Source organism: Genypterus blacodes, unplaced genomic scaffold (assembly GCF_046128005.1).
Source record: "Genypterus blacodes isolate CSIRO-AG114 ecotype Tasmania unplaced genomic scaffold, CSIRO-AGI_Gbla_v1 ptg000084l_1, whole genome shotgun sequence".
Lineage (NCBI taxonomy): Eukaryota > Metazoa > Chordata > Actinopteri > Ophidiiformes > Ophidiidae > Genypterus > Genypterus blacodes.
Genome location: NW_027466889.1, coordinates 162501 through 183415, shown reverse-complemented (window position 1 = coordinate 183415; position 20915 = coordinate 162501). Strand labels below are relative to the sequence as shown.

The window sequence follows — 20915 nt, the reverse complement described above, 5'->3', positions numbered from 1 at the left end:
ACCTGAATTAGGTCATCACAGGTCTGTGTGTGTGTGTGTGGAGGCAGTGGCTCAGTGGGTAGAGCTTCTGCTTGGGAACCGGAGGGTTGCCGGTTCGAGCCCCTGCCGAGGCGCCCCTGAGCAAGGCACCGAACCCTCAATTGCTCCCCCTTCTGCGAAGGGTGGTAATGTAATGTAATGTAAGTCGCTTTGGATAAAAGCGTCTGCCAAATGATCGTAATGTAATGTAATGTGTGTGTGTGTGTGTGTGTGTGTGTGTGTGTGTGTGTGTGTGTGTGTGTGTGTGTGTGTGTGTGTGTGTGTGTGTGTGTGTGTGTGTGTGTGTGTGTGTGTGTGTGTGTGTGTGGCCTTTCTTTTTGTGTCTCCTCTTCCTCTTCCCTCTGGGTTCATCCTGAGTTCAGCAGACTGAGGAGAGGTTCTGCTGGAGTTGAGTTCATTTAAAGTGCAACTTCTGTATTTTTGAGGCATTTTCACACCATAAGTGCAGCGTGGCCTCTCTGTAGTGAAGCTCAGGAAACCAAACAGAGCAGCAGTGAGGCGGTGCAGGATGCCGCTGCTGCTCTGTCCCTGAGATCAGAGCAGATTCATTATGACACATCTCTGTAAAGACGCTCTGGTACTTTAATTAAACATAAACTCTTATCAGCAAGCAAACATTCCACTGTGCTGCTCCTTTTCTCTCGTTTCCCATTTTCCTTCTTGTTCTCTCACTGTCTCTGACACACTGACACACAGACACACTGACACACATACTCACACACACTCTCACACACACTCTCAGCCCCAGCCGTGTCCTCCTGCTGTGTGGTCATTCTCTGTTCTGGCCTCCACTTAGCAGCAACAGCCAAGCACTCAAGCAGCCAATCAGACGGCTGCTTTGTGCTGAAGAGGCACTCCATTGGCTCCTTCAGTGGAAGAGAGTGGAAGTGAGGATATCACGATCTCATGCTGCAGTTTGACTCAGTAACTGTGTCTGTGTGTGTGTGTGTCTGTGTCTGTGTCTGTGTCTGTGGGTGTGTGTGTGTGTGTGTGTGTGTGTGTGTCTGTGTCTGTGTCTGTGTGTGTGTGTGTGTGTGTTTCTTCATATATATTCATGTCGGCTGGTGGATTCTCGCTCTGAGAGAAAACTTGCTTGACCTGGTATAAACTCTGTGGAGCATCAATAATTCATCAGGGTTAAAACGAGCCTGGATGTGAAGCTGCTGTGAGTCCAGCAGACTGAAGCTGCTGAGACTGAAGCTGCTGAGACTGAGGCTGCTGTGATGGATCCAGATGATCTGAGCCTGATCGTGTCAGGACTCATCTGTAATTTGGTTTGAAAGAAATCGCTGCAGGAAAGATTTGAGGCTGTTGATCAGGAGTCAGGAGAGTTTTTATTTTTTTAACCTCCACCAAGGAGGATCTGTCTGTCTGTCTCTGTGTCTGCCTGCCTGCCTATCTCTCCAGATGTGCGTACAGCTTTAGTTGTGCTCTACCAGACGTTTCTCTAACCGCCAAACATTCAGTTACATTTTATTCTCCTATATTTTGACATAAACGTCGTCTCTTCTGACTCTTAAAGCTCTAAACTGTTTCACTCCAGGTGAGCGTTTAGGGTTTCAATGAGCATAAAGATCCAGATAACTAAGTTTTATTACAGGAAATATAGATCAGCCAACAGCATGTTTACATTAAAAGCACATGAGTGTTATCTTGATAATGTAACCAGTTGTGATCCAGAGATTTGAAAGCACAAAGAATCAAAGCAGACGAGTGAATTCAGCTCTTAACTTTATTGTATCAAAAGAAACAAATGTACAAAATTCATTTATAAAGTTGACAATAGAAAAAAGTTGAAAAACAGCAAATGTACACTGCATGACTCAGCAGGAAGTGAGCCGGCATGAGAAAACAACCACAGGAAGTCACGAGGCTTTCACAGGAAGTGACCGGGAGCACCAGCTCAGAGGGCCCAGTTAGCCACGGCCTGCCCGGTCCCTGATCAGGTGGATCCACCGAGTTCAGGCCTGACAGCAGTGCAGCATCGTCACACACGAGCCAACAAGGCCCACAGTCCAAAATGGAAGTCAGCAGTCTGCAGTTCATCAAAAGCTCAAATGTACAAACGTGCGTCTGCTGTGTTTCCTTTAGTGGTTTTCTTCATCTTACAGTGAAACGTTCTGATTTAACATGAAACAGCTGTCAGAAATGTTGACACAGACCCTGTGAGCACTGCCGCTCCAGCTGGGTGAAAACACAAACATCAGAAACATCCTAAACTGCCTCCTGTTGGCTCTGGGGTGACTGAGAGCGTTTGTTGGTGCAAACAAATGAATTATTTGAATTGAAATGAATTTCAGGATTAAATTTACAGAGAAATGCCAAAAGAATGTTTCAGTGAAATGGATGAGCTCATCACTTCAGTCACGGAAGCACAAACAGCTTCAGATCGGTGGTTTCTTTATGCTTTTAGCTTTCATTTGGTTCTGTTTTCATCTCAGCAGGTTTAACACATCCTTCATCACTTCATGTTTACTGCTGAGGAAGCTGAGTTCATGTCAGATTGGGATTCAATGATCACTGGAATGTCAGTGAAGTAGCTTCAGTAGCTTCAGTAGCTTCAGTAGCTTTAGTAGCTTCAGTACCATGTGATGATTCTCCTTTAAAGCTGCAGCTCAACAGGTTCAGACTTCGTTCATCCTCAGTCTTCAGGAATGCAAAGGAAAATAAATTAAGCATCAAAAATAAAAAAATAAAAAAGCAAATAATTCAAGAAACCAAAGCTCAAGCTACAGATCAGCTACTTTCCAAAATAAATAAAGCTCTTAATACGAGCTAAAAGTCCTCCAAAACAAAGAATGACATAATCGTTCAACCAAGCGTCTCGTTTCCCCGACGTCATCGAATACTTTTCATCAATAAAAGATCCAAATCCTACAGATTTAGTTTTTTTCCTTAACTTTGTGAAATACCTTCTTAAATCCACTGGATTCAAAGTCGAGCTGCTCTGCTGCCGCCGACACCAAACCATCCAAACAACCAAACACCAACCGTCCATCACGTCACCATGACGACCTTATAAAGTTCATCAGAATGAGCCGGAACAATTAGACTCCTTCAAAAAGAATATTTACAAAAAGATCAAGTGACCAAGAACACTGTCAGCAGAGGGGGGAGGCACGAGACCCTACGCCTGTGTGTGTGTGTGTGTGTGTGTGTGTGTGTGTGTGTGTGTGTGTGTGTGTACTCGCTTGTCCTGTTGACCTGAAGCCACGACGAAGCACTCAAATATGTTCAGCTTATGCAAATTACAGTTGAGTTTAATGAGCACAAACAAGCACGTGAATGACGTGTGTGTGTGTGTGTGTGTTGCTGATTGTCCTGTGGGTGCTCTGTGCTCAGCAGGAAGGCACCAGGTAACGGTTCACTCTGTGCTTTGCTTCCAAGTGGAAAGACGCTTTCACAGTTTACAATGACGGGGCCTCACACACACACACTCACACACTCATATCATGTCATGCTATCCTTTGACCCGACACACACACACACGCTTGAATCCCACTTCGACCCCTGAAAGTTTGATATAGAGCCAAAGCAAATCGTTTTGTACAGAATTTACAGAAACAAAAACAGAGTCCACCAGCTGCAGTCTGAACCAGCAGACAGACAGGCAGGCAGACAGACAGGCAGGCAGGCAGGGTCCAGTTTCTCACAGACAGCACCATGATGTGGCCCACAGGGGGCGCCCAAACCACCACCAGGCTCCAGCTGTGGGTCTGTGTGCTCACATCAAGTCCTCCCAGTTCATACGGACAGACGGCGGCGTCACGTTCGCTGGCTGCGGGACAAACGGACGACAGCCGAGTCGCCGGTGTCAAAGAAAGAAAGAAAGAAAAACGGTTGCCGTGGTAACCCGAGCTGACGGCATCAGGTGGAGGAGGTGGCGTCTACGTCAGCCTGTAGAGAGTGCTCAGGGTCTGAGTGATGAAGGTGAGGAGGCCACGGCACAGGTCCCTCCAGTCCTGCCACTCAGGGACCGCCTGAGAGAGAGAGAGAGAGAGAGAGAGAGAGAGAGAGAGAGAGAGAGAGAGAGAGAGAGAGAGAGAGAGAGAGAGAGAGAGAGAGAGAGAGAGAGAGAGAGAGAGAGAGAGAGAGAGAGAGAGTTTAGTCAACATCAAACATCAACACACATTTGCCATTTCAATATTTGTCCTCTTCAGGTTAACGGGGTGTGTGTGTGTGTGTGTGTGTGTGTGAGCTGCTGACTCATGTGACCCTGAAGAGTTCATTCATTCTTTTATGCCCTAATCTAAACTCTGAACCTTCTTTGGTTCCTGGCTTTAATCACAGCAGGTTGATGACATCACCGCTCATGAGCTCAGTTCCTCTTGTCTCTAACTGCTCTCTCTCTCTCTCTCTCTCTCTCTCTCTCCCTCTCTCCCTTCCTGTCTCTCTCTCACCCTTCCTCTCTCTCTCTCTCTCTCTCCCTCTCTCTCTCTCTCTCTCTCTCTCTCTCTCTCTCTCTCTCTCTCTCTCTCTCTCTCTCTCTCTCCTTCTCCTCTGGCTGGGCGGGATGTCAACAACTCACACACGCTATTTCCCTCCTTTCCCCTTAAGAATTAAGTATCTGTCTCTCCGTCTGCACGCACACACACACGCGCACACGCACAAGACAATTCAATGAGAGCAGCGACCCAACAACCCTGATACACCTGTGTGTGTATGTCTGTCTGTGTGTGTGTGTGTGTGTGTGTGTGTGTCTGAGTGAGAGCCGAGGGTGGGTGACGTCATCTTTGTTTATGTGGAGTGTGTGAGGGTGTGTGTGTGTGTTGGGGGAGGAGAGGAGAGAGAAGCTGCCAACTCCTCACGCGATCCAGAGCACAGAGGGAGGAGGGGTGTGTGTGTGTGTGTGTGTGTGTGTGTGAGAGAGAGAGAGAGAGAAAGAAGAATAGAAACAGATGATTGTTCTGTATAATCCAGGTCTCATTGTTCAAATAAACAAACTGTTTATTATGTTTAAATATAAATAGTTTGTTTTCCTCAGATCAGCTGATCCTGGGTTGCTGCTCTCAGTGAATCGTCTCGTGTGTGTGTGTGTGTGTGAGTGAGGGGTGGGTGGGTCAGAGGGGTCAGAGGGGTCATTCAGCATCTCTAAGCTCCTCCCTCCCTCTCTGTTCTCTCTGTCATCGTCTCTTATCTCTTACCGCTCCTCGCAGCATGGTGGCGTTCAGGTCGTCTCCGATGGCCCTCAGCTGGGCCGCCACTCTCCTGACCTCCGGCTGCACCTGGTTCTCCTCCTGAGGGCCTCTGTAGCGGGGCAGGGCCCAGGACGGGAGCTCGTTCTGGGGCAGCAGGTCAGGCAGAGGCCCCTGGCGGCTGGAGGCCTGCTGGTGCTCGACTGTGTGTGAACCTGCAGAGGCACAGAGGAGGAGACAGTTAGATTCTGTTGGATTTGAAATATTGGTGATAACAGCAGCCTGTAAGAATGTCAGCTGGGCTTCAGTTGTGTTGCTTGTGGCTGAGAGGAGACACACACACACACACAAACACACAGATCTTGAGAAACCTGGTGGGGTTTCAGTGACTTATTTTCCTCTTCATGGAATTTGGCAGAGTAATCTCTTAATCTGCTTTATAGGTCTGCCATGGAGGTGTGTGTGTGTGTGTGTGTGTGTGTGTGTGTGTGTGTGTGTGTGTGTGTGTGTGTGTGTGTGTGTGTGTGTGTGTGTGTGTGTGTGTGTCTGTGTCTGTGTCTGTGTCTGTGTCTGTGTGGGTGTCTGTGTGTGTGTCTGTGTGGGTGTGTGTGTTTACAGATACCTGGACCTTCTGTGTGTTCAGGTTATTGTCTAAACCTGTGTGTTTGTTCCTAATGGTTAGGAGAAGTTTGCTGCTAATTAAATTATGAATTCATTATTGTAATATTAATATAAATGTATAATATTTCTTAAGAGTGACAGCATTCTGTTTGTTTATTTCTTTGGCCTCATGTTTCAGTCCTAATCTTCCTGCACCTTCAGACTCGCTGCCTTTCATCCAATCACAGAGCAGCAGAGGTGTGTGTTGTGTGTGTTGTTATCGGCATCACAGCGCAGCAGCAACACGAACCCCGTCTCTGGCCTGGAACCCAGTACCCGCGGCAACCACAACTCTTTAGTTGCCACAGAAACGGGCACCCCTGGCAACCACAGCATCTGTTTTACTAGAAGGAGTACAACTGATCCTCAAAGACTCAGGTGAAGTGAGCGAGAGAGAGAGAGAGAGCACACTGGCCTGTTGCCAAGGTAACTCTGAAGCTTCACTCCGAGAGACGTCATTGTGTGATTGGTGGACAAAGCAGAGGGGTGAGCTGTGATAGGGCGGGAACCTGTCAGTCTGATAGGCTAAGAGTCTGACAAGGTGACAGCCCATGAGAGAGAGACGAGAGAGGTGGGGGGGGGAGAGAGAGGAGAGAGAGAGAGAGAGAGAGAGAGAGAGAGAGAGAGAGAGAGAGAGAGAGAGAGAGAGAGAGAGAGAGAGAGAGAGAGAGAGAGAGAGAGAGGATGTTGATACTGGGTGATATTAAAAAATAAAGATGACTGAAAAACAAAGTATCTAAATGACACGATCAACAACCTCACTGACTAGTTGACTGGATGGGGGCGTGGCTCAGAGTTGACCTGGCTGACTGGATGGGGGCGTGGCTCAAGCTCTTTGGGCGGATCACTTGTGATCGTGCTGCAACAGGAAGTCAACCAGGCCGTCTCTCTGTGCAGCAGCAGAGCTGAGGACATGTCTGAACATGCCCAGCTGACCTGCAGCTGAGCCCGAGGGAGGGGGCGGCGGCTTATCTGTTTACATTGCTACAGATCTGTCACAACACAGAGGAGAGGCGCCAAATGGAAACCAACCTTCCCTCTCACCATTGTTGCCACCTGGATTTCCCCTCCGGCTGTTTCCCAAATTCCCCTTTGGGAGGAGGAAGTTTAGAGCCGCTCTCTCTCTGCCTGACACGTTTAGAGCCGCTCTGTCTGCCTGTGGCGTCCCGTGACGACACGCGACCTGTCAGCAGGCCGGTCAAATGGCTCCCGTCTCAGCTGAACGCACCAGCCAAAATAAACAAACAGGACCTGCAGGGAATCCTTCACTGACAGAGACGCACCGCCGTCATCGCCCACGGCAACCAGCGGTCAGGAATGACTTATTCAACAACAAACACCGACACCGACCCAGAGTGAGAGAGGATCTGACTCCCATCAGAACTAAACACAAGCAGCTACTGACAAGAAATAGCAGCGATACAAAGATAGAAATATTCCATCAATGAGTTAAATGGCCGATTTGTAACATTTGTAACATTTGTTTTCAGTATCAGTTGTGATCAAATGTCCCTTTCCTTATCATTTCATCGTGTCAGACAGCCAGTCGGCGTGCAAATGAGCCGTTTTACCGTCTATGGTTTCATACATGTGCTCCGGCTACAGAGGGTGGCAGAGGCAGCAGCACTTCTGCTCCACATGAGCAGATACAGTGCAGCCCCTCCACCGCCCCTCCCTCACAGGCAGACAGTCAAAACAGGCCCGTCATGGAAAGGCAGCAGAGCAATAACCGATACTGTCCTACCAACTGATAACTGTGATGTTTACTTAAGGGTGGAGGGCAAACTGAGCTGCGGGCCCCAGCCGTGGCTCACACTCTGGTGACTCCAGAGAGGCCGCCGAGCTCGCCGCTGTCTGCTGACTCCACACACAACAACTCAACCTCTTAATGAAACAAACAGGCAATTTAGATGTGAAGTGTTAAGTGTTGTGTCTGTGCTTTACTGTTGTTGTTTTCCACTCCACAAATCTAAGTGAGAGTGGTTGGTCTATTCTCTTATCCAGCCTCTCCCTCCTCCCACTCATTACCCAAACAGCCGTGTTTACTTGTGTTTGGCCCACCTGATTGTTCAGCGAAGGCACTTGGTGCAGCTTGGCCTCCTCCCCTCTCCTCCCTCTGGTTCGGAGGCGGTGGAAGCGTTGGTGATAGCAGAGATGCAGACAACTGCTGGTGGCTGTGCGAAGCCTCCGAGCCCTCAGGGAGCTCAGGGGGGAGGTAAGGCAGCGGGCGAGGAAGATAGAGGAACCGCAGAGGGTGCAGGTGGTGGTGGTGGAGGTGCAGGGTGCCTGCGCCGGAGGTGGCTGTCATGGCGGTGGTGGAGAGCAGACTGGGCCAGGCGTGGCAGACGGGGCGAGGCAGCTCCATGCCGCAGGGGCTGTGATGAGGAAGATGAGGAAGAGGGCCATTTACGCTTCCGCCTGCATCGCCGACACTCTCAATGGTCTCTGCACGGGCCATCTCAGTGGCAGTCTGAATCACACACACACACCTTACGTAAGACACCAGGAATTTACATTTACAGTAAAGAGAACTTAGTGGGCACAATAACATAGAATAATAAGATACTAAAACACTCTTATTAAAGCAAACAGAAGAAAGGCTTTTAACTTAAAACGTTTTTCATCCATTTCTTGCATTTTGCATAAAAACTGTTGCAGTCTAATTCTGTAAGTTTGAAGTCTAAAAGAGTAAAACCAAGAATATACCAATAAGACTTGATTGAACAGATCAAATAGTGAACTGAGGTCTCCACTCAGCCCGCAGCTTGGTGTCTCTGCCTTGTGTGTCTCTGTCTTGTGTCTCTTCTGTCTCTCTCTTCTGTATCTGTCTTGTGTTTGTCTTTCCTGCTCTCACTCACCCGCTGACCTACATACCTATATTCCCGCTGAGCCGCTAGGGGGCAGCAGCCGCGCCTCCGTACCGAGCACGAGACTTGTGTTTGTAAACAAATCCGTGCCGATCGAGCACGAGGAGAGCGTGCGCACACGCGCACACTAACACTATGAGGCGCGTGCACGGTGCAGGCGTGTCGCGCGGCGCTCGATGCGAGGATGACGAGACGATTCAGCCGCGAAACTGACAGAAAAGGACGCTAAAATATAAAAATAAATAATAAATCAGCGTTGAGACGGAAAAGAATTTGCATGAATGTAATGTGGACCGGAGCGTTTAAGTGGAGGAGCGGAGGGACGACGGAAAATCATCGACGTTTTGTTTTTTTCAATTGAATGAAAATATCATTTAAGGACCTTATGACTCTCGTTTCATGTTAATAAGCACCCGGAATGAACCAAAACGCCACTTTGCCTATTGCAGCGTGTTAGAAGTCGTGGCCGCGGTGTTAACGGTCCTCAAACGCATCTCCTGCCTCCATTCTGCCCCACACTGCAGATGTGTGTGTGCACAAACACTCCACTTCTGTGGCGTTTTGATACTTTAGATCGTGAACGAATATTACTGACGACGATCGAGCAAGACAAGCAAAAGACATGATGTAAAAAGAAAACCTCAAACGCGGCAAAAAGGTACGATGAATGAAACAAAAATAAGGCAAAAATAAAAGACCCGAGTGTCAAAAGTGGCTCAGTTTGACAACTGGACATATGTGTGTGTGTCTGTGTGTGTGAGTGTGTATTGACACGGTCATGGTACTTACGTGGTCTAACTGACGATCCGTGGTGGGGAAGGTTGTGTGTGAGGGTCGGAGCGGCGGTAACAGGTGGACATCGAGAGGAAAATATCCCAAAAGAAACCACCGGCGGCGGATCAGAGGATGAGCAAAGTCCGGTCCAGGGAAAACGCGTTACTCCATCCCGGGGTTCACGGGAATGATTGTCTGAGAGGATTTGAGTTCTTCCAATATCTTGAATCAACCCATGAAAACACAAACACCGGCTAAGGCTCAGTCTCAGGTTCAGAATCAGTATCTAGCCGTGCTGCTGGTTGGTCTGACTCTGAAAGATGCTGCGCTGCTTTCACTGCTACCGCCTTTTCTAACACCAAGCTCACAGGAACTGGATAGGCAGCATCCGGCTATCTCTTTCAGAATAAAACCTACACGGATTTTATTGAAACACGTCTGGCCGTCTGGCGTCTGAAGTCATTTCGTAATGTTGTTTTCATTGAAAAACAGAGGCTCAACAGAAGTCCAGAGATTTCTCCAAACTTCTCATGAGGCACAACGAATAAGTGTACGAATAAGTGTACAATTACACTGAACAGAGAAATGCAGCAAACACTATAATCACGATACAATGTCTGACCTTTTCATTGAATGAAAGACTTAAGAGTTAACATTTAAGACTTAAGACTTACTTATAATTAGAATAGAGTTCTCTGTTAATCGATAAATGCTATCATGTGTTCGGACTTTCATCTGTTTGGACGTTGTCGATTATGTCTTTAACCTTTTATTTGTACACATGATGTATGTATTACGTACTTTACACATTTCAGAAGTTAGACAAAGCTCAGAAGTAGGAGCTTTTATTTTGGTATCAGATTCTCTTTGTATAATGGCGGATATCACTGCTAACTTCACGTGTCCCCTGACCACGCCCATTTCTCCTCTTCACAACAAGTGCTGACATGCTCCCGACACGCAGGATGCCCCCCCCCCCCTCTCACCCCTGCAACCCCCCTCCCCTCCCCTTCATTACCACACACACACACACGCTGTTATTCAAATCAGCTGGATTGGCTGTAAACTTCAGAGTAACTGCTGCTTGTTTTGGTCTCTACACTTTACATTTATGTTTATCTTTGTCTTTCAATTCAATCAAAGAAAGGAATGGGATTTAATTCTTTGTTTTAGTTGCACAAATTGGAGAGGAAATACAAAAACATAACAAACTTCACAGTTATGCTGTAAGAGAGGACAAGAAGAGACTGTGGTGATAAATGTCTCACTTTAATCATTACATTAGATCCAATAGAGTCGTATTATTCTTTCTTATCTACAGACAGAAGCAGAGTTGCATCATCGTGTCACATCTGTACAGTTAATGTCTGTTTCCTCTTTTTTACTCTTCCTCCCCTCCCTCTTTAATGCTGCTTATCTCTCATCACAGGACACAAGTCACATCCTCACGCCACAACACCACACAGGAACCAACACAAGAACCCCCACCTACACACACGCACACACACGTGCACACACACACACACACACACACACTTCCCCCGCCCTATGCAGATGGCTTCCTCCCAGTTTGGTACATCTGCAGCAGTTGTAAACCACAGCGGTGAGTCAGCCTTTATTGTGAAGTCTCTGTGCAGACTGACAGCTCATTCATTACAAACACATTACAGACGTGTGAGAAACTTCACTTTCTACACACTAACTTTCATTTAGTGCACCTAAATACAGCTCATCACTTTCACTTTTATATTTGTTTATTTGTGTATTTTCTGACTTTGCCGCATGTTGTTGATGATGCAACCCTCATAGAACTTTCATAAGCACACAACATCTCTTATTAGGTGTGATGGTGTCAAACTGTAAGACACAGTAGGAATTATATAGACATATGAAAGCATTTGTTGTGATCTTAACTCATGAATTTGTTCTAAATCCTCCTTATTGTGTTTTGTCCTGAGTCACAGCAGAGAGGTTTCATCTCAGCTCACAGCAGCAGCATGAAGCTTTGACTCCCTGCAGACTGGAGGTCATTAGCATCACAAGTGACTTCAAAACCCCCCAGCTGGCTCGACCTTTGGCCCTCTGATCATTGTCTGCCTAGCACCGCCCTCAGCTGAGGGGCATGAGACAGGGGGGGGGGGTCACAGGCTGTTTGTGTCTAAGCTCCGCCCACCTTCTTCTGCAGCTGATTGGGGTTCACTGCAAAAAATAAATCCCAACTAAAACAGATAACAAATTGTCAGCCAGTATCAAGATTATGATCAATAATCATTATTTCATTGATTAAATTAGATTTATTTACACAACCACGACACTGCAAGTATCAAATGTAAGCAAATTCAAAAGTTATAGGCCAGAACATAGAAGTGGTGGTTACATTTCATTGAAATCTGTCAATCATTTCTACAAAGTAAAGAGACACAACAGAGAAGCAAGACGGAACACTCACAGGTAATAAAGGTCAAAGTCTGAAGATACTCTGATGATCAGGCACAGACGGGGTTAATAACATTACTTTGCTTTGATAAACAAAAATAAATCGGATCTTTTTGCAGTGTACCCCATTATTTAGGTTGGAGGGGCGCATGTGTGTTTGTGTGCATGTGTGTGTTGTGGGGGCGGAGCCTCTCAGGTACATGTCCGGGCGAACATCCTTCCCTCACCATCTTCAACACAAACTCTCTGCCATGTTGCCATCTGGTCCACAGTGCAGCGACATAATGAGGGTTAAAGGTCGCTAATGTTCTAATGTAGCAGCAGAAGTTTACATTTACAATTCAGTTCAACAATGTGACGGCTGCAATAGATCCTCAAAGCCTGGGCTTAGAAACTCAGTGGCGGTAAAGGGAGGAGCTGAGTTTCAGTTATTTAACAAAAACAAACATCCTTCTGCCATCGATGCTGCAGGAACTCTGTGCTGAGGTGACATCATCATCTGAGGCCCAACATGCTCCAGTTTAGCTCTTTTTCATGGTCAAAGTGAGTCTGACAGTGATTCAGCGTTGGCTCTTGTTGTTTCTGTATCTTCTTGCTTCGTGCTGGACGACCACAAGCTGGTGTTCTGTTTGTGTCGTTGCTCCTCTTTAATTAATATTGAATCAGGGGCAGAAGGAGCAAACTCAGAGGAGGGCGGCCTCACACGGCGCCCAGAACACGTGCTGGTGCCACCCGCCATGATGTCACCTGCCAGGGTCTAGTTCCAGGCTGCATCATTAACATTGGTTTCTGTCCAGAAAAGTGTGTGTGTGTGTGTGTGTGTGTGTGTGTGTAACCTGAGTGCAGACATGCAACCAGAGAGACAACAGATAAGGTGATCACACCGCTCTCTGCTTTGACCCTGACTCTCACCTCCCTCTCTCTCTGTCTCGCTCTCTCTCTCACACACACAGAGTCACACACACACACACACACACTCACAGAGTCTCTTGTACGTAATCTAAACCTCTGCAGTTGTGATAATCATGTAAATGACATCAGCAGCCTTTTGTTTCACTTCTGTCAAATAACAGGTCACTCCTCTTTCTTCTCCCCCCCCCCCCCCCTCTCTCTCTCCTCCCCTCCCTCCCCCCCTCTCTCCCCCCTCTGTTCTTCAAATCCACTTTAGCTCTAATCTAATCTGAATTTCTCAGCCATGGAGCGCTCCATAGCTCAGTGGTTCTCACAGCATCGGTCTGCTGCCTGCAGCCGTGACCTTACTCACCCGACTTCACCTCCTGTCAGACATGAGACAAGCTTCGGCTGGAGCCTGTTTGGCCTCAGATGATGATGTCATACTAACCGAGGAATATTTTTCTTGCAGGCAAGAAAAGGATTCGTATGAAACTGAGAACAAATCTCAGAAATGTGTCTGGAAGGAGGGTTTGAAAAAATAAACCTCCGAGTTTGATCTTTGGAAAAACAGCTTCTTTCAGTGATGATGTGATATGATAAGTGTGTGTGTGTGTGTGTGTGTGTGTGTGTGTGTGTGTGTGTGTGTGTGTGTGTGTGTGTGTGCTGTTCAGGAACTGGATCCGTACAGCGGTTTATTTGAGATATTCTTTACAGTTTTTGGAATTACATAAAATCACAAAGAGCCTGTATGGACAACATTTCTAGGAATCTTTGTTGATTGTTGTTTAGATGCAGCAGGTCACATTAGTGTGCCTAATTGTGTTCATGTGATCGGCGAGTGGTCAACTGCATTCATGTCTGTGTCCTGACTCTCTGATACTCTAGTTAGAGTCTAATTCCTTACTTTTACCCCTGCGGTCAGATCTTGTGAATGTCATTTCGGTGAATTTCATCTGACTTTCAAACTTTAATATTCTGATCTCATTTTCTCATTTAAAATCCACACTCCTCTGTGGTTTGAGATCTCTGATAAGTTCCCTAATCTAATCACAGAAACCAAAAATGCATAGATGTAAGTCTAAAAACCAGACTGCTCTATTTATCTGAGTGCAAGTTGTGGATTCTGTTTTTACGCAGCAGCAGCAGGGGAATGACATCGTGCTGATGACTCTGCTCCTGCTCTCCTCATAGTGTTTCCCATTACGGAAGCATCTCTGAATGATTGTGACATTTCTCCGAAGGATTTCTTTTTCCGCATAGATTTTTAAGTGGCAAATGAAAGTTTTAGAACTTTTTCTGGGGTTACAGCAGGTGTCGCAACATTTCTCTCTGTTTTTCTCTCCTGCTTGTGTGTTAGGTTGAACCTGCTTGTTTTTCAGTAGAAGGAACCCTAAGGACCTTAAATGATGGATGAAAGCTTCTGGTTTAGTCAGGAGGCTTCACACATGCAGGGAGTGTTTGTCAACACAGCGTCCTGACTTATTGATGGACGTAGCTGCTGGTGGGTGAGGGCAGGGATCTTTGCTGTCCACCTCAGGATCAAGTTTACCTGCAGGTGCCAACACACACTTTGCAGGCCCAAGACGTTTGCTGTGGATAATCATGATCACCTCTGAGCCTTTGCACTCTGACCATCATACACAGGATACCTCACCCAGGACAGCAGGAGTACCATGATGCGAGCTGAGCATCTTCAGGCTCTCTGTAGGATTCAGTTTGCATAAACAGATGGATTTTCCTCTGGTGACCTCAGAACAAACATGATTATTTCCTCCATTTCAATGGGCTGGATGGTTGTTTGAAGATTGATGATTGAAGACACCTCTAATACTTATTCAAGAAAAGAATCTGCTTGAAATTTCCCCACAAACCGAATTTTATGATCCTTATCAGGGGTTTCAATAATTTCGTCCAGACCTTTTTCCTTTATTTTATCATTTAAAAAGCATAGTGTCAATTCTGTAAAATATGGAATGAAGAGTGAGGGATCTATGTGTGTGTGTGTGTGTGTGTGTTTAGTAGGAGCAGCACACATGTAGCCACGTGTGTATGATGTCATGTCTCATGTATGTACTTGTATGTCTTCTCCTTCCATGGTTTCTGTCTCCCTCCCCCCTTTTCTCACCTGCAGTTCACAGATTATCTCCTGCTGGCATTATGATAATCATCCGCTAAAGAGGCACCAGGAGGCCGTGAGGCCGCACAGAGCCAAGCTTTATCTGTCATCTGCTGCCTGCAGCGCTGGCACCAGGCACAGGTGAAGGCAGAGCTACCTGAGCACCCGGTGCTCACTGTTACTCTATCAGCTGGAGTAATGGAGGAGGACGGGTGGAACAGCAGGGCCCCTAATGATGTTTATGTCTGCTGTTAGCAACCGGGAGGTAAATAGAAAGAAATGCTGCCGTCATTTTGTTATTTCTAAGCAGCAGCAGCAGCAGCAGCGACTCTCTGCCTCATCTGTGTTTACAGACTGAATGTGAAGAACTCCACTCTCATATCTGACAATCAGATTGTTTCTTATGATAAAAAACTTTGATCTTTGTTTTTGATATTTGTGTGGCTCATTCTACTAAAAGTGCCGTATCTCACGAATGAATCCGTCGATTGTAACCAGATTTTGTGCACATTTGCACTCACTTCTTATGCAAAAAGGAAACATCAGTGGACCTGACAACAACCACACAAACAACAACAACAGTGAAGTTGTCTGAGAGGTTTTCTAGTAGCTCCTGAGACGAGTTTGCAGATGTCCACACTTTGCTAGTTGCTATGATTGGTGATTAATTATTAATTAATTATCAAAGTAGTTTGGTGGATGAAAGCTTTTCCATTTGACTCTCAATGCCACCAGGTGCTGTTTAGTGATGGAGAGATGGAGAGAAAGAAGCTGAAAGATGTTTCAGCCATGGAGACTAAGCTCATTAATGTACATGGGAGATGAAATCTGAGAAATCTGTCAAAAGGGTTTATAGAGAGAGAGAGGTGTCAGGCTGCCGCGGTGCAACACCATTACCTCATCCACTTCACCTCTAACACTGGCCGACAGATGGACTGTGTGTGTGTGTGTGTGTGTGTGTGTGTGTGTGTGTGTGTGTGTCAGCTGCTCTCACCCATGCTGCTGCATCCCTGTTATGATAAGAGTCTACACAGTGTGGTGGAATGTGCCTGAGCTGCACATCGTCTCTGTTCACACGCGGCTTCAGCTGCAGCCCTGAAGAATAATTAGATTTTTTAACTGTTGAACACATTTTTTACCGTATAACCTATTTGGTGAAACCTGGATGAAGTGCTTTTCCAGCCCCCTATTTTTCTGTATTGTGTTTCCTGCGTCTCAGCTGCGTTGATGTTGTAAGCTAAGGAAAAGTACTGTGATGTTCCTTTATCTCTGAAACATTGATGGGGGGGCCGAAGGTCGGGGCTGGTTGGGCTCAGAATGCACAGGACACCAGAGATCAGGCATTGGACAGCATCCATGATTCATTCATCCACGAACACAATCTTTCTTCTTAAGTAGTTTAGCAGCTCAGACTTAACCACCTCACTTTAATGCTGCTTTAGTTGCCATGGTACTGGAGGAAAACAGATACAAAACATACAATCTGATCCCCGTATGTAAACGTACACATGAACAGAGGCAGAGTGGGATAGTGTGCACGGCTCAGCAGCAGAAACATTCCTAAGCAAACAAGCTGAACCAGCTGTTACATACATGACATCATCTTATCACAGTGTTTGAGTTCAGCTCTGCTGCCAAACAGTTAGGATATAAGAATGATGGACGGTCGAGATCACAGCGAACTGTAACATACACACACATCACATAACTGCACACATGATCAGCAGGACAGAATGGTGCATCTCATTCTAGATTAATTCATCAAGATTTCAAGATTTTTGCAACACTTATTTCTTGCACCTCATTCTGCCACATTGAGGAGTTTTTGAACTTTGAACTTTAAGTGTTGAGAAGATTCTGGACCTTGTTGTTGTCCATTTGTTAAACCTTTCTTAAAACATTGTTCTTTGATGCTATTTAATGACAATAAACTAACTAATAGATAATTGTTATTAGTTATGTCATGACAGCCTGGATCACTCTTCATTCCGCATCACTTCTTCCCATCTTGTCTCTGTGTCCCTGTGCTGCCTGCAGTGCTGCGTGTTCTCACTGACATTGCTGTTTAAACCCCAGAGTGCTGCTTGTTGATATCAACAAGAGAAGCTGCCGTCACTTGCCTCTGTCCGTGATCAGAGCCTCTGGGGGCCTCGGCTTATCCCCGCGGGAGGGCCGTTGTTTGGTTATCACAACAATGAGCTCATCGCCCCGTGAGTCCCCCCCCCCCCAGCCCCCACCCCTCATGGCGTCAGGAGAAAGGGGATCCACGCATCACAAACCCCTGCACAGGCAGAGGATGATGAGTGTAAGATTGGAGTGCAAGCACTGCTGCTGCTGACATGATGAGCAGGAGACAGTGTGTGTGTGTGTGTGTGTAGCAAGTATTGATATCACAGTATAGATATGTTATACAGGTGCAGACGCTTTGAGACGTGCAGATACATCATGGTTGTTGAACATGCACAAGGGGTAAACGTGTGAATACTTTAATTAAAAATTAAAAAGTAAGTGACTTGTATTAAACTTAAAATATGATTAAACATTCACTTTAAACCAATTTAATGTCACCTAACCTAACAACATTTATCACATGAGCTGATAAAACTATGGTTCATTGTGGTTCAACAGTATTTGAGGGAGTTTATGTTGTGATCATATCTAATTGTTTGGTTTGTGTGTTGTGGCGTTGAGCTCCTCTGGCAGCTCTGCGTCTGTAACTGAAGCTGCTGCCTGTTGTTCTCTGGCTGCAGCTCTGCTTTGTATGTCTGCTGGTGATTCGATGGCACAGATACTCAGCTCAGGTTACTCCATCTTATCAGGTGATTAACAAATCCTGCCTGGTCATTACTCAGTAGTCTGCCTGACAACACCGCTGTTTGTTTTGACTGTGTCTATTGAAACGATCATCTGTGCGTGTGTGTGTGTGGGGGAGAGAGAGAGAGAGAGAGAGAGAGAGAGAGAGTTATGTTTGACATCATGAGCTACAGTGAAAGTGTTCAGTGAGAGGGTGAAAGGAAAACAGATATAGATGCTGAGAGAAATTTATACTTCTAGGCTTCAAAACATATTCAGTTCAGTTCTAATCATGTAATCATGTTTATTTGATGACATTTTGTGTTATTGTTACCATTTTTTCATTTTATAATCTGTCACATTTGAGGGATAGAGCGGCACACAAAAACACAAACACATTGTTCTACCATCTTTACTGAATCACATTAAACAACAACAACACCTGAACAGCCACCATGATTGCCTTCTGCTGTGTGTATTTGTCAGGCAGATCCAGAGGCAGATCTTCTATTATTCTATTCTCTGTTCTACATAAGCCTAAATCCCCAAATCAGGCCAATAACATGAGCCTGTAAACATCTCATGCCATCAAAGGAGATGTGCAGTAATTGTCTTTGTGCGTCTTGGTTGTGTCTTTTGTTACTGAATACGCCTCCCAGCATTACCTCACCCGCCTGTTATTCTGTCCAGACTAACTAGACTCACCTGTTGGGCTGAGAACAGGTGACTGACTCACCTGACAGAGAATAAAGAGATGATTAAGATGAGTCATGCTAAAGTGAAAACACACTGTCAACACTGGAACACATGAACCCATGACCCCGAGTACAGTTCAGTTTTATTTCTATTCTTTCTGTGTGTGTGTGTGTGTGTGTGTGTGTGTGTGTGTGTGTGTGTGTGTGCGTGCGTGCGTACGTGCGTGTGCATGTGCATGTGTGTGTTACAGACTATGAGAAGCTGTCAGAAATGTTTCAGTGGTGATCGCTTCTCATAATAAACCTCTCTCTCTTTCTCTCTCGCTCTCTCCTTTTCTGCATGTGTGTGTATGCTATATAAATAAAATCACGCAGCACCTCTCTCTCTTACTCTGTACACACTGTGTGTGTGTGTGCAGGATTGGCCTAGTTACCGCTGGGTTAAGAGGTCAACAAGTATATTTGCGTGCCGCCGTCGCCCTCTGGTGGAAATTATACGAAACACAGTCTCTGTAGAGGCTATAAAATATCTGTTTATCATAATTTTGATAATAATTTCGTTTGTGGCAAAATCTTTAAGACAAATACTGTAACATAACGTCGCTGTGGTCAAAGTAACATCACCTTGAACACCCAGTGTTAAAGTTCCCGCCGGACACTGTCCCTTTAAGACGAACGACAAAGCGCAGTATTTGGCAGGAAGTGAGTCGCCGCTTACAGGAAGTCGAATAATAAGGACACACTAAGGTGCAGGAATTGGCAGCGAAAGCTAAGCGCCTAAATCTATCTCTCTACAGTCCTAACTTCTGTCCCCTGTGAAGGTAATATGTCCGCCGTGCGTCACTAACGCGTCTCTCCCGCCGCTAGTCCCGGTTGTGTCGGTAGCATAGTCCCTCTGAGCGTGTTTGCATCGTAGTGGTTTCGGCGCTTTGTATGGACGCAGACATGCTCGGTGTGCTGACACACACACACACACACACACACACACACACACACACACACACACACACACACACACACACACACAGACACACACACATATAGAGTCAAACTAACATGGCTCGAGTGTTTGTAACGGCACAGCTCACATGGACCCGCGACCCGACTGAAGCTCATGGGACACGTACACACACACACACACACACACACACACACACACACACGCCCAGTTGTGTTTAGTTAAAGTGAAGCTTCTCTCTGTTTAGACGCCATCTGTCACTTTATGCCTTTTCAAGATTTCAGTCAGATTGTTTTCCTTCTCTTGTTTACACTGATATGAAACGCCAGAAAGCTTAATAGTACTGTAGATACTCAGTTTCTTTAAATGATCTTTGAACGTTTATTTCTTATAAGTATTATATTGTAGCACCCTGATCCTCCTCTTCATTTGTGTGTCACAGGAGGAAGAAGCAGCCGCCCGTGCCAGAGGACAGGGTGTAGGCAGCCATGGTGAGTAAGAGCAGGAAGGAGGCTAAACTCTGCTGTGCTACTAAACACTGTAAAAAGTGTTTACCATCTAAAACCTGGAGCTGATGGTTGTGTGGGTGGAGTCGGTGGTGATGTGAGGAAGAGTTGATGTCTATATAACTGTTACAACCATGATTCTTGTTGCCAGTCTACAGCGGTGGAGCTCAAAACCAAGGAGGAGAAGGATGCAGAGCTGGACCGACGCATCGAAGCTCTGAGGAAGAAGAATGAGGCTCTGGTGAAGAGGTACCAGGTATGCAGGTTGTCATGGTTACTGCGTTTATGAACACAGCACTGAAGTAATGAACCACCAGACTAAACACAGGTGTACTGATAATCGTCCTCTTTTCTGTCGTTGGACACTAACAGGAAATCGAGGAAGACAAGAAGGCGGCAGAGCAGGAGGGCATCGCCGTGACGACACAGAGGAAGCCCCGCCCCGAGCCTGACAATGACAGAAGGAAGATTGATAAGGAGAACTTCACTGTCACGGTGGATCTGTCTAAACCTGCTCCTGTAAGACAACAGAGTCTGTAACAAGGAGAGAGAGAGAGAGAGAGAGAGAGAGAGAGAGAGAGAGAGAGAGAGAGGGAGGGAGAGAGAGAGAGACCCAGATAGTGGCTGTAGCGGCTTCTCCAATGGTCCATAATGGTTATAATTCCCTCTGGTCCTTTTTCGACACATGAATCTTCTTCATAATGGAGATGAAGCAGATTTAAGGAATGAAGGGGTTAACTTCAGGGCACCACACTCTTATGGGGCTAACAGTTCTTAATAACTCATGACATAATCATTTTATTACCATCCAAATGTGATATGACCTTAACAGAGGACACACGGGCAGAGCGGAGATCAGGTCATCATTATTCTAGTCAGAGGAGCTCAGAGATGAAGAGTACTTGATGAGTGTGAGAGAAAAGAAGCTGACAGACTTTTATCCTGCAGGAGAAAAGAGTCGTGAACGATTGGAAACCTTCAACGCCTCGCGGCCGGAAAACGTCAGAGGAGAGCGAAGGCCACAGCCCCTCCAGGAGGATGG

The 20915-nt window shown here is 46.2% G+C and overlaps 2 protein-coding genes across 2 annotated transcripts in view; one reads left to right on the top strand and one right to left on the bottom strand.

Annotated features, from left to right (window-relative positions):
• Positions 1 to 1763: 1763 nt before the first annotated feature.
• Positions 1764 to 9811, bottom strand: bbc3 (BCL2 binding component 3). Its single transcript, XM_076158611.1, has 4 exons — positions 9491 to 9811; positions 7896 to 8304; positions 5184 to 5389; positions 1764 to 4019 (listed from the first exon to the last, which is right to left on the bottom strand). Exons 2-4 carry the CDS (start codon positions 8290 to 8292, stop codon positions 3927 to 3929), a joined length of 696 nt encoding a protein of 231 aa, XP_076014726.1. The 5' UTR covers positions 8293 to 8304; positions 9491 to 9811; the 3' UTR covers positions 1764 to 3926.
• Positions 9812 to 19123: 9312 nt separating this feature from the next.
• ccdc9 (coiled-coil domain containing 9) overlaps positions 19124 to 20915 on the top strand; it is an 11175-nt gene continuing 9383 nt past the window's right edge. Inside the window, exons 1-5 of the mRNA XM_076158576.1 lie at positions 19124 to 19230; positions 19810 to 19858; positions 20025 to 20129; positions 20246 to 20392; positions 20822 to 20915. The exon at positions 20822 to 20915 is cut by the window's right edge and continues 362 nt beyond it. Of these exons, the coding sequence (XP_076014691.1) occupies positions 19856 to 19858; positions 20025 to 20129; positions 20246 to 20392; positions 20822 to 20915 (349 nt within the window). The 5' untranslated portion in view covers positions 19124 to 19230; positions 19810 to 19855. The remainder of the gene's footprint in view (positions 19231 to 19809; positions 19859 to 20024; positions 20130 to 20245; positions 20393 to 20821) is intronic.

What these genes read in the sequence shown, in the direction of transcription:
- bbc3 (XM_076158611.1), bottom strand. Translation starts at nt 8,292, where the DNA reads ATGGCCCGTGCAGAGACCATTGAGAGTGTCGGCGATGCAGGCGGAAGC. An exon ending in TGCCTTCGCTGAACAATCAG is followed by an intron (nt 5,390 to 7,895) that starts GTGGGCCAAACA and finishes GTGCCTCTGCAG; the next exon opens with GTTCACACACAGTCGAGCAC. An exon ending in CCACCATGCTGCGAGGAGCG is followed by an intron (nt 4,020 to 5,183) that starts GTAAGAGATAAG and finishes TCTCTCTCTCAG; the next exon opens with GCGGTCCCTGAGTGGCAGGA.